The 15,058-nt window shown below is 41.0% G+C and overlaps 1 protein-coding gene across 1 annotated transcript; it reads left to right on the forward strand.

Annotated features, from left to right (window-relative positions):
• Positions 1-13,885: 13,885 nt before the first annotated feature.
• Positions 13,886-14,563, forward strand: LOC143892658 (uncharacterized). Its single transcript, XM_077397435.1, has one exon. It carries the CDS (start codon positions 13,886-13,888, stop codon positions 14,561-14,563), a length of 678 nt encoding a protein of 225 aa, XP_077253550.1.
• The last annotated feature ends 495 nt before the right edge of the window (positions 14,564-15,058 follow it).

Here is a 15,058-nt window from a genome sequence, read left to right on the forward strand (position 1 = left end):
GAACCCCAAAAAGAATACTTGGGCTATACATTCCGATGGAATTTTAAGTTAAAGTAATCAAAGAGTAGGGGCATTCCCGCATTTCAAGTGAAAAAGAAGAAGAATGAACAAAGAAAAAAAGATAGAATCCAGAGAAGAAAGGAGAAGGGAGCATGCCCCACGTCAACTCCTCAAGAACGTCAGAATCGCAGGAAGAATAGTCGATAAATAGATTGAAAATTTCAAAATCATCTTCAGCATTCAGAGAAGACCCAGAGTCGTAGAATCCCGAATATCAGTGCGAGATCCCAAAGAAAAAGTGGGAATTCAATCAGTCTAGCTTGCACAGTGCAGATGAAATCTTGCCAGGAAATGCCGCCAGACTTCTCAAAAAAAAAAAAGAGAAAGAGAAAAAGTTCAAAGCCATTGAACCTTAGCCATTCAAGAAGCTTGTATGCCAAAACATCAGAAGGCCATCCTTGGATGCCTGAGCCTTAAACGCAAAAAATCCCAAGTTTGAAATTCTTTTACAAACACCTTCAAACCTCAACAAAATCAAACATTCTTTTCAAACACCTACAAACCAGGGGCATCTTTTATGACTTGCGTCATAAAAGATGTCAAGCTTCCGAACTACGTCTGACCTGATCCCTTTCTACAGGGTACGTAGGCAATCTGATCAATTCAGGTTCGGTCAACCTTTGGAATAAAAGTCAAATTATTCCCTTTCAACCTTTGAGCTTAAAAGCCAAATCATTCTGTTCCAAACCCCAGCGAACTACGCAGACCTGATCCTCCATTTTTGGAGTACTTAGGCAACCTGACCAATCCAGGTTCGGTTGAAACTTTGAAATTCAAAAGAAATATCCAACCCTTTTGAACCCAAGCCCGCCTAGAAAGTCCTTCTGTTGAACAAGCAGAGGTTCAAAGTCAAGAAGAAAAAACGATGGAGTCTGAAGATCCGCTAGGCTGAAAACCCGAGAGGGCGGTCTAGGCAAAATTTAGGGTCATTCACCAGCTAAGTTGACAACTGAAAAGTCGGCTTAGGCAAAAATTAGGGTATCAAGCCCGCTGGATTGAAAACCCGAAAGGGCGAACCAGGCAAAAGTTAGGGCAAGCGGTTCGTAAGATTGAAAACCTGAAAAGGCAATCTGGTCAATGGCAATGACTTCCAACAAAAAATGAATCATTGAGATGGAGAAACAGTCTTCAACCAGAGTAAAATCTCGGAGTCCAAGTAATGCCAGCAAGCTTACTTTAACATTCCTCTAAACTAGGGGCATTGAAACCGAGCAATCCGAAAGGGATAATAACCATGACATAAACACTGAAAGAGGAGAGTAGTGCCTCTTGACACGGTCTTCGAAATACTCTAAGAGTGGCTAAGCCATACTCTTGAAAAATAACACATCAGATCCAAGAGTGAGTCGAAAGCGAGTCGAGTCCTTTGAACGATAAGAATCTTCTTTGATTGAATCCTTGGAAATCTGTTCCTCCATATTCGTGTTCCCTTTTCTTGCAAAGTCCAAACTGTCGGGTGCTGGAAGAATGGGAGTATGTCCTCTAAAATGCGAAAAAAATTCAGAGTAAATCCTGGTTTAGGTATCAGAAGGGGCGAGAGACATCTTGTTCAAACCTACCAGAGACCTTAAGCCTCCAAAAGTGAGCAAAGCGAAATAAGGGATTCTCAGATTCAGCCATCATGGTGATTGTCATACTCTCTCCATACAAAAAAAAACTGTGCAACCTCAAGCCTTCATGAAACGAAGCATCTTTTCTTCAACCATCATTGTTCCACCTCCTTAAAACTCTTGTCATGGAAACACAATATACTAGGGGCATCTTTTATGACTTGCGTCATAAAAGATGATAAGCACACAAAGACAATCAGTAATAATGTCTCCAGCAAGTTAAGATAAGAGGGGTACGAGCACATCTCAAGCCAAACCTCTAAACTCCTCAGTTGAGTCCACTCTTCAGAAGAGTCAATTCTCCAAGAAAATCAGTTTCCTCAGCGGAATCTAGAATTTGCTCCCACAGCCTTCAATCTCCAGCAGAATTCAGTTCTCTTAGAAAAAATAGTCAATACTCAAAACCTCAGCAAGTTGCTAGTGTCTGGTTCTCAATAGAGATCGCGCACTCCTAAAGTTCTTTGCAAGAGACAATCAATCCTGTAATGGAATCGATCAAAATCTCGGTTTCTTGAATCAAAATTATTCCTTCTTGAGTTTCGTGTTCTTGATTAGTTTAGTGAGAGACTGTCTCACAATTTTAGTGTGTGCTTGGTGAGAGACTGTCTCACAAACTTGAGTGGTTGTGTGATGAGCAACTGTCTTATCATTGCAATTTATGGTATGGTAAAAAAAACTAGCAAAACCTTGATCAACTTAAAAAGTATTATGCCTAGAACACCAGGAGGCCGTCCTTGGTCGATCTGAGCTTCAAATCCAAAAAGCCAAATGAAAAAAGCAAATCTTTCAAAGCTGTTGAAAAGAAAAAGAAAAACTTTCAAAGAAAAAAATCTTTCAAAGCTGTTGAAAAGAAAAAGAAAAACTTAAAAAAAATAATATTTCAAGGCTGTTGAAAAGAAAAAAGAAAAAACTTTCAAAAAATCATTGTAACCCAAATTTCATGAAAGAAAACTTGAATCTCTTCGAGTTTTGTTAAGACTCCTGTATTGGATGCGAAATTATACTAGGGGCAACTTCTATGTCCTGATGAAAGTCGGGCTATAAAAGATACCTAGCATGCAATGATAGTTGAGATAGCAGTCTTAACAAATCAGGATTTGAGAAACTTGAACACGTTTTTCAAATCAAATTTTCAAATTGGGAATGATCTTGATAATTGTCTAATCATTCTACATGGTTGATTTGTCAAGATGCCGTCTTCTCAGATCCTAATTTGGGAATGATCATGGTAATTGTCTAATCATTCCGCTTTGTTGATCTGTTAAGAGGCCATTTTCTCAGATCCTGGAAGTGGTTTGATCATGATGATTGTCTAATCATTTCGCTTTGTTGATCTGTCAGGATGCCGTCTTCTCAGATCCTAAATTGGGAATGATCCTGATAATTGTCTAATCATTCTGCGTGGTTGATCTGTCAAGATGCCGTCTTCTCAGATCCTAATTTGGGAATGATCATGATAATTGTCTAATCATTCTGCGTGGTTGATCTGTCAAGATGCCGTATTCTCAGATCCTAATTTGGAAATGATCATGATGATTGTCTAATCATTCCGCTTTATTGATCTGTCAAGATGCCGTCTTCTCAGATCCTAATTTGGAAATGATCATGATAATTGTCTAATCATTCTGCGTGGTTGATCTGTCAAGATGCCGTATTCTCAGATCCTAATTTGGGAATGATCATGATGATTGTCTAATCATTCCGCTTTGTTGATCTGTCAAGATGCCGTCTTCTCAGATCCTAATTTGGGAATGATCATGATAATTGTCTAATCATTCCGCTGTGTTGATCTGTCAAGATGCCGCCTTCTCAGATCCTAATTTGGGAATGATCATGATGATTGTCTAATCATTCCGCTTTGTTGATCTGTCAAGATGCCGTCTTCTCAGATCCTAATTTGGAAATGATCATGATAATTGTCTAATCATTCCGCTGTGTTGATCTGTTAAGATGCCATCTTCTCAGATCCTAATTTGGAAATGATCATGATGATTATCTAATCATTCTGCTTTATTGATCTGTCAAGATGCCGTCTTCTCAGATCCTAATTTGGGAATGATCATGATAATTGTCTAATCATTCTACTGTATTCATCTGTTTAGAGGCCGTCTTCTCAGATCCTAGAGTGGTTTGATCATGATGATTGTCTAATCATTCCGCTTTGTTGATCTGTCAAGAGGCCGTCTTCTCAGATCCTAGAGTGGTTTGATCATGATAATTGTCTAATCATTCTGCTTTGTTGATCTGTCAAGAGGTCGTCTTCTCAGATCCTAAAGTGGTTTGATCATGATGATTGTCTAATCATTCCGCTTTGTTGATCTGTCAAGATGCCATCTTCTCAGATCCTAATTTGGGAATGATCATGATAATTGTCTAATCATCCCGCTTTGTTGATCTGTCAAGAGGCCGTCTTCTCAGATCCTAGAGTGGTTTGATCATGATAATTGTCTAATCATTCTGCTTTGTTGATCTGTCAAGAGGTCGTCTTCTCAGATCCTAAAGTGGTTTGATCATGATGATGGTCTAATCATTTCGCTTTGTTGACCTGTTAAGAAGCCGTCTTCTCAGATCCTGATTTGAGAATGATCATGATGATTGTCTAATCATTCCGCTTTGTTGATCTGTTAAGAATCTGTCTTCTCAGATCCTGGATTGGGAATGATCATGATGATCGTCTAATCATTCCGCTTTGTTGACTTGTTAAGAAGCCGTCTTCTCAGATCCTGATTTGGGAATGATCATGATGATTGTCTAGTCATTCTGCTTTATCGATCTGTTAAGAAGCCGTCTTCTCAGATCCTGATTTGGGAATGATCATGATGATTGTCTAGTCATTCCGCTTTATCGATCTGTTAAGAAGCCATCTTCTCAGATCCTGATTTGGGAATGATCATGGTGATTGTCTAGTCATTCCGCTCTGTAATCCTCCAAATCTCTGAGTAGCTTAATTAGAGGTCGTCTGGCTATTCAGTTGAGAGTCTGTCTCACTATCCCATTGAGAGTCTGTCTCGTCCTCTTGTTGAGAGTCTATCTCACTTACCATATTGAGAGTCTGTCTCATTATTCCCTTGAGAGTCTGTCTCATCATTTCATTGAGATTTTGTCTAACCATCCGTTGAGAGTCTGTCTCAATATTTCAGCATCTCAGTTTTCTTCACGAGAATCCGTCTCGTCAATTCATCTTATCATGTCTTTCTTGATTGATCCGATGAGAATCTGTCATGTCAGTCAACCTTGTTATCCTCTTACATCCCTTCTGTTTGAAACCTTGGGCCAGTCAAAATGTGTTGTCTGTTCGGCTTTGGCATTCGTGCGACGAGCGCCCTCTGCCAAAGAGGGGCATATGTAGACACCCCATTTTGACAAGGCCCTAAACCCGCGTATTCGAATAAAATTCCGAGGTTGAATAAGGTCTCGAAGTGCGAAATAAACCCGAAGAATATGAAAAATACTATTGTTGCCTAGCCCTTTGATCGATGTTCGTAACCCGAGAAACCCCCTTTAATTTGAAGCCCTGATCCCCACTTTCATGTCCCCAGGATTGGTAAAATTCCCGAACTAACCTCCACCTCTGATATTGGCACCCCTTTATTTGAACCCTGAATTGTTGGTGTTGATATTTTGCGCTTAAGTCTATAGATTAGATCTGGTCAGGCCAAGGTTTCGCGGAAAATGAATGGAATCGATCCCAACCTAGCCCGATTTTAAGTTGAAAATCTCAACCCGAGCTTCATAAATCGACCCAAGTCGCATCCCAGCCCATGTCTTGGGCTTAAGTCGAGCATAATGTAAAGAAATGCGAAAAGAGAGGCGAATTAGCAAGGCATGGGTGTGCTAGTACTAGTTTACCATAGGCAAATCAAAGAAGAAGGGAATTTATTCCGCCCCCATTTCCTACCCGAGCCGCGGCCTTGTAAAGAGCAGACTAGTCATAAATTGCACTAGATGGGGCTGTCCAGATAAGAGCGGGGTGGTAAATATGTTGCTTTTCTATAAAATGGGTTGTCCAAGGAATGAATGGGGGGGGTGACTTTATCATTTCCCATCAAATGGCCAACAATTAGGATATGGGTAAAAGAGTAAAATCCCCGTCTCCAAAAGGGCATTCTTGGAAGACTTGTATTGCTTCCTCTATAAGCAATGAGCAAGGACCCTAAGATCAAAATGGAGACAAGTGTAGGGCCATGATGGAAAGCACATGTTTAGGGTTCCAGATTTTAGCACAAGGAGAAGTGATCTAGGCTATCAAAGGAGATGGAGGGTTAATATTAGAACTAGGTCCCTAACCCTAGTTATAAAAGAGCGAAAGACAAAGAGGAGAAGAGGGAGGTCTCATTTTCGTTGGAGAAAATAAAACAGAGAGAGAGAAGTAGAGAAGAGAGAAAGCCTACCCCATCTCCATCTTCTCTGGCAAGCTTGCAGGAATCCGGCAAGCCTATCCCACCTCCATCTACCATCTCCTCCCTCATCTCCATCTTCTCTGGCAAGCTTATCGGAATCCGGCAAGCCTATCCCACCTCCATCTACCATCCTCCACCTTCATCTCCATCTCTCCACCGCCACCAACCACCAACCACCCTCTTCTTCACATCCTCCGGCAAATCCCACCGGAATCCGAACCTATCCCTTGTTTTCTGCAAAACCCACATCAAAACCACCATCTCCTCCCCCATCCACACCACCATCTTCACAAAACCCATTTCATTTTTTTTATCCCCACCATCACAGCCACCGTACCCCCCATTAAACCCATTTTCCCCATTTCAACATCAGCCACAATCCCCATTCTCATCCCTCTCTTCCACCCACCTCCTTCACCGGCCATCCTCTGCCATTTCCCCAAACCCATTTTCAAAAATCTACCGACCATCTCCTCATCGTCGCCTCCAACTTCCGGCCAACCACATCTCCAACCTCCACCACCTCGCCGCCGGCCATACCCTTTCCACCATTTTCTCCATTATTACCCCCAAACCCTCCAACAAAACCCCATTTCTCCACCTCTATTCACCCATTTATTCCCCTCCTCTCCATCTCAACCATCCTCTATCAAAACCCATTTAATTTCGTTTTCCCCATTTTCACCACACGTTCAACCCTAACTAAGAATCCAACTCCCCATCGGCCATTACTACCACCGTTAGCCTTCCCATTTCTTGCCGCTACCAACACAACCCATTTCAAAAAAAAAACCTCAACCAGCACCAGCTTCATCCTCCATCTCTGAGCTCTGCAAACTCCGACCATCCTTTTGCATTGTCTGTAGATCAAAATCGAGCATCCGTTGCAGCCATTTATCTCCGAGAAATTCGCCTTGCCGGGTGTTGTTTCTTTCACTCTCGCCGGGTGTAATCAAAAGGGTCAGAAGGGAGAAGAAGAAGAAGAAACTGAGCTTTATCGATTTCATTCGAGCAGGTATCAAATCCTATACTCATCTCTCATTTAATTTGCTCTGCCCGGAGTTTTATTTCATCCAATGGTTACAATCCTAATTGGTTCTTAAAGCAGCAGGTCTAATTACCTCATTATGTTAAGAAATTGCAATATAAACTCTAGATGATTTTTTTATATTTTCGAGTAGCTAGCTAGATATGGTTGAGGATGTTCTCTATTCAGCCTAATCGGATGTTATTTCGTTTTATGAACTTTTAAAGTCTTAAGGTCAGTCCATGAATGTCAGTATAATTGATTTGGATTTCATTTGGTCTATTTTCGTTGATGATGGATCTATGTAACCATATCGTCTCTTCTTTTCAGTCTCCCTGCAGATTTTATGTCAATGATCATGTTTCGATTTTGTGTTCTCGCACTTCTTTATATATTCTGGACCTTCATTTTAGTTTTAGGCTAACATCAGTGTTGGGTCTCTTCATCGGCTTTTGAGAACATTCCTCGTCGGGTCAAGGCTATGACGGAATATATCTTGAGCCAACCCCTTCCCTTCTTGCCTTAAAGTTTTCGCAGGTTAAGGGATTTCTTCCTCTTTAGAGTCTGTCATAAAGAGTTTAGGAGTCTGTCCTACCATCCTAGGGTTTAGGAGTCTGTCCTACCCTTATAGAGTTTAGGAGTCTGTCCTACCCTTTTAGAATTTAGGAGTCTGTCCTACCCTCATAGAGTTAGGAGTCCGTCCTGCTGTCGTAGAGAGTTGGGAGTCTGTCCTGCCTTTCATAGAGTTTAGGATTCTGTCCTACCTCTATAGTGTCATAGGAGTCAGTGCTTCAGTCTTTCAGGAGTCTGTCCTATCATCATAGGGGTTAGGATTCTGTCGAACCTCTCATCAAGTCATGTGATTTTTATCCGCTCCTGCAAGGTATAGGATGCTGTCCAACCCTTGCAGAGTCGTGATTCTGTTCATTTCCCCCGCTAAGTATAGGATGCTGTCCAACCTTTACGGGATATCTGGAGTCTATCCTACCCTTATGATGATAGGATTCTATCCTCTTAAGTCAAAAATATTAAAAACATCTGAGAAACCAAAAAATCTCAAAAATCTCGAGTCATTAGGAGTAGTTAGGAAAATCTAGTCCAAACTACGGATGGCTTGATCCCTAGCTGAGGGGTACGTAGGTAGTTCAGGCTTGCAGCTGGCATCCTGAGTTCAGTCACAACTTCAAAAACTTCTATAAGCTTCAAAACCTTTCAAACCTTCCAAAACTACAAAAATTCTTCAAAATAACCTTGCAAGCCATTTTCAAAAGATCTTCTCATAGAGTTAGGAGTCTGTCCTAGGCGTTTGGGGTGTCTTAGAATTAGGAGTCTGTCCTGATTGTGTTGATATGCTGAGTCTTGTCGTGTGAGTGTCCTCAGAGTTAGGAGGCCTCGAGTCGTGGTCGGTTAGACACTTGGTCGAGCCGATGGCTAGACTAGAATGCGCTTAGATAGCCCATGGTTTTCCTTAGGACGCACAGCCTAGTCACACATAGGGTGTAGGGTCCACTTGAATTAGCTAGGGCATATAGGGAGTCTTAAAAATTACCATTCACTTGAACTTAAGTAATGACGCAAGAAGCTTTAAAAACTAGTCAAGTCTAGTTGATCGAGTCTAGGATAGCAGTCCTAGAGGGTTAGGCATTGTAGTTTAGCATAGGCCGCCGAACTACGTTGACTCTGATTCTTCTCGAGGCCGGGATACGTAGTGCAGCCAGGATGGATGGCCATTTTGGTCCGAGTCAAGTATCGCATTAGAGTCTAGGGTTTGTCGCGTCGAGTCGTGTGTGAAGTCGTGTTGTGTTGTGTGTTTTCTTACTTTCATGTACATACCCTATGACTTCAGCTTTAGCATGCATGTGTTTGCCCATCAGAACTTAGACACCAATTAGGCATGACACTCATAACCTAGTTATTCTTAGGTGCCATGTCTTTCATTTCTTTTGTGTGTGCTTATTATTCATTTCCGAGACATGCATTTTTAGCTAGACGTTATCTCGGGGATATTTGTTCCCATTTCGCATGATTTTCGCCCAAAACTCTTCAAAGTTAATAATAAATGGCATAAGAGACCAGGTGCTTGCACTTGGGCGAATTGGGGGCGCCTAACCCCTTCCCCATTCGTCATCAGGTACGGACCTTTTGTATCTCTGGTTATCTATTGCGACAGAGCACAACATGGGATCCAGGGCCTACTTCCTTGGATGTCGACTCTTTCTTTGTTTAAAGGTACGCCTCGAATCCGGGCTAGTCCCCGAATCGAGAGGTATCTCACTTTACATCGCCACTCATGCTGTGAGGGACACTCTTTTGAGAGTTCCTTGGTGGAGCTCTCATTCACGTGGATGATCTAGAGATTTTCTGGGGGCTCGTCCCCCGCCTTTCTCGGATCGGGGTCCACAGAGATATGCTGGAATCTGAATTCTGAGCAAGTGAAACTCCCCTACAGTCCCTGTGTCATTTCTGTTTGTGATAACATGCCCATCGAGAGAGCCTATGTTGCTCTTAATGACCAGTCAATAATGCATGTTGACTAAGCATCCCACTATTACCTTTGGTTTTAAATTTCGTCCGAAATACGAAATTTCGAATTTTAGTTGAGACTGAAACCGAAATTTGGCGAAATTTGAAATACCGGGTTTTACCAAATTTCGGACGAAATTTCAAGAAATTGATTTTTTTTTAAAATATAGAAATATTCTGAAATTTTGGCCGAAATTTGGTAAATAATTAAATAATTTTTTTTTATTATTACCAGATTTCGGCTGAAATTTTGGTTTCGGTTAAGGCCGAAATGGAATCCGAAACCGAAATTTAAAACCATGCTATTACCACTGAGAGCAGACATCACAAATCACCCCCATTGGATCAGTGCCCATCTGTTGTAAAAGTTTAGCATGTGCCTGTTTGCTACCTTTCTGTAAATCTTAAATGCTCATTCCTTGATGGTTCCCTTCGCAAGTTATTCCACACTCTACCATCAGATCAATATCTCCTATAAGGCTAAGATCACTTAAAACACATCTCATTAGGCCCTGTTCATTTCAGATTATGACAACCGATTGTTAGCCCTAAACCTATTATTGGACTCAAATTTCAATGTAATTTTGAGCCTAATAAAAGGTTTGGGTCTCACAATCGGTTTTCATAATCTCAACCGAACAGGGCCTAGTATATGAGTCTTGGAAATTGATAACTTGATCTTCATAGTATTGGGAAGATCGTGCATCATCAGTTCTATCTTTCACAACATTCGCAGAACCTTAAGGTGGTAATTTGAACTGTGGAAGCTTGGACTGTAAGATGCTTGTTCAATCTAGTTTCTGTTGCTAATGGGATGTAAAAATCATATTAAAACTTGGAAGTTTGGTCGAAAGGTCAGTACCTAAGTGAAACTGTCAATACAACAGGGAGAGGACAATGATACCCCTGTCATTCTTGCCAACATACAGTGACCTAGATTGAACCTATTCGCAGCTCCGTTCATAATATTAACTGGTAACAATGCCTCTCGGAATATCAGTGTACAAGGACCTAGCAAACTAATGAGCGGCGTGCTTTAGCAAGCACCACAAATAATCTCTATGCTTGGAAGTTCTTATTCAAATTCTGGAGATCAATTCTCTCAACACCAAGTTCAAGCAGATAATTTTGAAGCAATTCTGTGGCAACAATCCGCATGCATTATAGTAACAAAGGATTGTATGTGTGCAGCACAAGACGGCGCTACCCGCTTGATGCACCATTGGTCCAAACGGTGGATGGAGTTGGATGAGAACCCCAAGATGTCATCGTTCTTTTATTACATAACCGTATGGTATTCCTTTTCCTGGTGCTTCTCCAGTATGGTGTATCTTGTGGTATCAACGCCTTACACATGTTTACTGTCAGCGAAATGTACAAAGAATTTGGTAAAGTTTATGATTTGGGTTCTCCACTCTGTCAAAGAAGCAGAGGAAGGAGAAGTACCTAGTAGAATGCTGAGTTCCACACAAAAAAATTATTGCTTCATCTGTGTAGTGTCATATGAGTGTATGAAACTTTAGTGCAAAGATGAAATAGAGGCAGGAACAAATTGATGAATTGTTTGAGAATCATGGTGTAATGTCATAGGCTCTACTCCTAAGGGTGTGCTCAGACTGATGAGAGGGAGAAGGGTCACCTAGAGGAATTTGAATGCATTCTCTTCTCAACTCTGCAGTTTTTGCAGAAAATAGAAAATAATGATTGTTTCTGTCATAGACTTTGGCATTGTAAAAGTGGGAAGATCTTGACTATTGCCACAAACAAGCCCAAAACACCATGGCTACTCAACCATCAAATGGACGTGTCCTGGCTGCCGAAGTTCTCACAAAAGATGTGAAGTATTGGAGATTAGATATGCCAAGGATACTTAGGTGAAGGAATTCAAAAACAAAACAAAAATCAGCAGAGACACAGGTAACTGGCTTGGTTTTGGGCAATCTTTTGGGGTGCCCTTCCAATAAATACATCCTGCAACAATGGAACCATTTAATGCTGCTTTGAATTGGAGGCTCAAGGAACTAGTCAGAGGTTGCTCTAGGGCCCAACATAGGAGTGGGATTTTATATCAAGACACTCTTCTTGGTGTTGTGGTGCTGCTCTGTCCTTGAAACAACTTGTTGGTAAAGAGAGGGTGTTGGGATAACAAATACAGAAATAAGATCCGTGAAGAGGAAAATATGACAATTGAATTCACTCATTTTTGTAGAGGAAGGTCCGAGCTTGAGGACAAGCACTTTTCTAACAGGGGAATTTGATGTTGGGCACGAACTCCATCTAATCGGTTTACACTTGAAGACGAGGCAAGACATCGCTTAGAGATGAAGAACCTATGATTTGGCTTGAGCATGGAAGCTACAATGTGGTTTGGTAGTGGTGGATGTGTGTAACTGTGTATCTACAAGTGTAAGTGTGTGAGTCAAAAGTGTAAGTATGTGGATCACTAATGTGTGGGTCATATAAAGGGACTGAAATGCCTATAAATAGGGGGGCTGGGGTAGATATTAGGCAGTTTTGAAATGTAATTTTTTGAGATTTTGGAGTTTGTAGGGAGCTTGAAGGTGTTCCAAGAAAGGAGACGGAGGTTTCATCCATTAGAGATTTACACTGTCATTGATTGCTATGCATTTCCGTTTCGGATAGTTGGTTCATCTTGTCAAGTGCAAGATCTGACACTTTCACCGTGTGAAAATCTTGTTGAGTGCAAGATCAGATAGATTATGTAATTTCCTTTTCCCATCTTGGGAAGTTTATCTAATTTTCTGTGCATTATCCTTCTTTATTGTTCTTAGATCATACGAATTTCTGTTTGACTCTTTATTTTTTGTGCATAGATCTCGTTTTCCCTTTGTAGATTTTGAAAAACAAAATTCCAGATGTAATTTGAAAACCATCCCTAAATTTTTGCAAAAATCAGTCCACTTTTCCATAGAAATTCTGTGCATTTGAGATCCAATCCGAAGAACTTGTAAACCCTTCCGCCGCCGCTCTTTGTCAAATCTACCAATCCTACGCATTTGAGACCCAATCCGAAGAAATCGTAGACCCTTCCGCCGCCACTCTGTGTCATGTACCCATTTTTAATAATCTCCCAAATTTCAATATCCAACGATTGAAGATAGATTCTCATTCCATCCTTCAAATGTCTATAGTTAGGCCCATTAAAAAATGGAGGTCTAGCAGTAGAATAGCCCTCGACAAAGCTAGAAGTGGTTGCCATTTTACTCTTAGAAGTGGTTTACCCAATAAAAGAGACCAAATCTCTGATACCAATTGTTGGCCATAGTGACAACCCAAGAGGGGGGTGAATTGGGTTTTTAAAAACTTTTGTTCTCTTTAAAAAGATTCAATTAAATCAAAGAACAAAATAAGAGATTAAGAACTTGAAAGATAAAAACAGATTAAAAAAGAGATAGATAAAGAGAGCCAGAAAAAGAAAGAGTGCATCAAGTGCTTTTCCCCAAATAAATCGAGACTATGCCCCTGCTCTAAATCTTTGCAAGAGTCAAGTCTTAATATCTGAAAAGTATAAACCACAGGTGAGCAAATGCCTAGTAAAGTAATAAATCATCACTATAGTTATGAGTAAAACAGGCTAATAGAACGAATCTAGGCAAGGGATAATAAGAATCGATGTCACAAGGTTCAGTACACAGTCACATGTTCAAACTGCATTCTCTCTATCTTGAGGGAACTCACACAAAGGTACAACGAAAAAAGGGATTAAGCACTTGACACAACTCAAATGATCAAAGTGTCACATAGTCACCATCTGATAGGAATTCAAAAGAGTCCAACACGAGTCGCATGAATCTCAAAGTGCACCTGGTCATAATCCGATAGGATTCAAAAGAGTCAAACACGAGTCACATGTCCAATATCAAAGCTAACATGGTCACAATCTGATAGGATTCAAAGGATCAGACATAAGACATGTCAAATATCATAGTTCACATGGTCACAATCTAATATGATTCAAAGGATAAGACACAAGTCATTTGTCAAATATCAAAGTTCACATGGTCACAATCTGATAGGATTTTCCATTGGCTGGATCTCGGTTTACGTGGTGTCGGGGTGAGTCTCAAAGTAGGATTGATCGATTTCTCTTTTGTCATGGATGGTTGAAGTTAGTCCCTGAGGTTTTTCAAAGATCCATTGTTCATTTAGACTCAGATCACTGCCCTATCATTTTGGACCCGAGAATGGAATCTTGGGGTCCCCCTCCTTTCAGATTCGAGATTGCATGGTTATTGGTCCCTAGCATGGTAGAAAAGCTAGGTAGCTGGTGGGCATCCTATGAATCTGAGGGTCCATCTGATGTTAGAATCGGTAGGAAGCTAAGATTTGTGAAGGACAAATTAAGGGAGTGGGTGAAGGAGCAAATGAGTATTGATCTAATCCGGAAAGTGTGGTTGGAAAGTAGAATCGGGGAAATTAAGGACCTCGAGGAAAATGGGCTAGAGTCTTTTGATTTGAGGGAGGAGCTTGGTAGGATAAAAGAAGAGCACAAAGGGATGTTGTTACATGAGGAAATTTCATGGAGACAAAAATCCAGAGATAGGTGGATAAAGAAGGGGGATAAAAATATGGCATACTTTCATGCCGTGGCCAGTGGAAAGAGGAGGAGAAATAGGATCGAATCTTTAGTAGATATGGGAGTGGCAGTAATGGGTAAAGATGAGATTTCCAAAGTTGTTTTGCAATTTTACAATTCTTTATATACGTCGGATGGGGGTCCCAGACCAACTCCGGAGCATCTTGACTTTAGCAGTTTGGATCTATCTCTGTGTGCGGAGTTGGAAAAACTTTTTGAAGAGGAGATTGAGAGAGGGGTTTTTGCTCTGAGCAAAGATAGAGCTCTCGGGCCGGACGGTTTTTGTCTTGCCTTTTTCCAATCATGTTGGGAATATGTGAGAAAGGACATATTAGATTTTTCATAGAGTTTTTTAATGGTATGGAGCTGGACAAGGGCACGGGGGCTACCTTCATCACTCTTATACCTAAAGTAGCGGGGGCAACAAAAATTGCGGATTTCCGTCCTATTAGTCTGGTGGGTAGTTTATATAAACTTTTGGCTAAGGTTCTAGCGGAGCGCTTGAAGAAAGTACTACCGGTGGTTATCTCTGATTACAAAAGTGCTTTTGTAGCGAAGAGACAAATATTGGATTGCTCCCTTATTGCCAATGAGGCCTTTGATTATTATCGTAGGCTCAAGTTGAGAGGAATTCTTTGCAAACTGGATATGGAAAATGCTTACGATAGAGTGGAGTGAGACTGTTTAGATTTCCTGTTTGCTAAAATGGGTTTTGGGAGTAGATGGTGCAAATGGATTATGTCCTGTGTGTCCTCGGCGTGGTTTTCAGCGTTGTTAAATGGGTCTCCTAAAGGCTTTTTTAAGTCTTCCCGTGGGCTTCGACAGGGGGATCCTTTATCTC

This window comes from Tasmannia lanceolata, unplaced genomic scaffold, assembly GCF_043159265.1.
Source record: "Tasmannia lanceolata isolate RefF3 unplaced genomic scaffold, GAP_Taslan_0.1 ptg000002l, whole genome shotgun sequence".
NCBI lineage: Eukaryota > Viridiplantae > Streptophyta > Magnoliopsida > Canellales > Winteraceae > Tasmannia > Tasmannia lanceolata.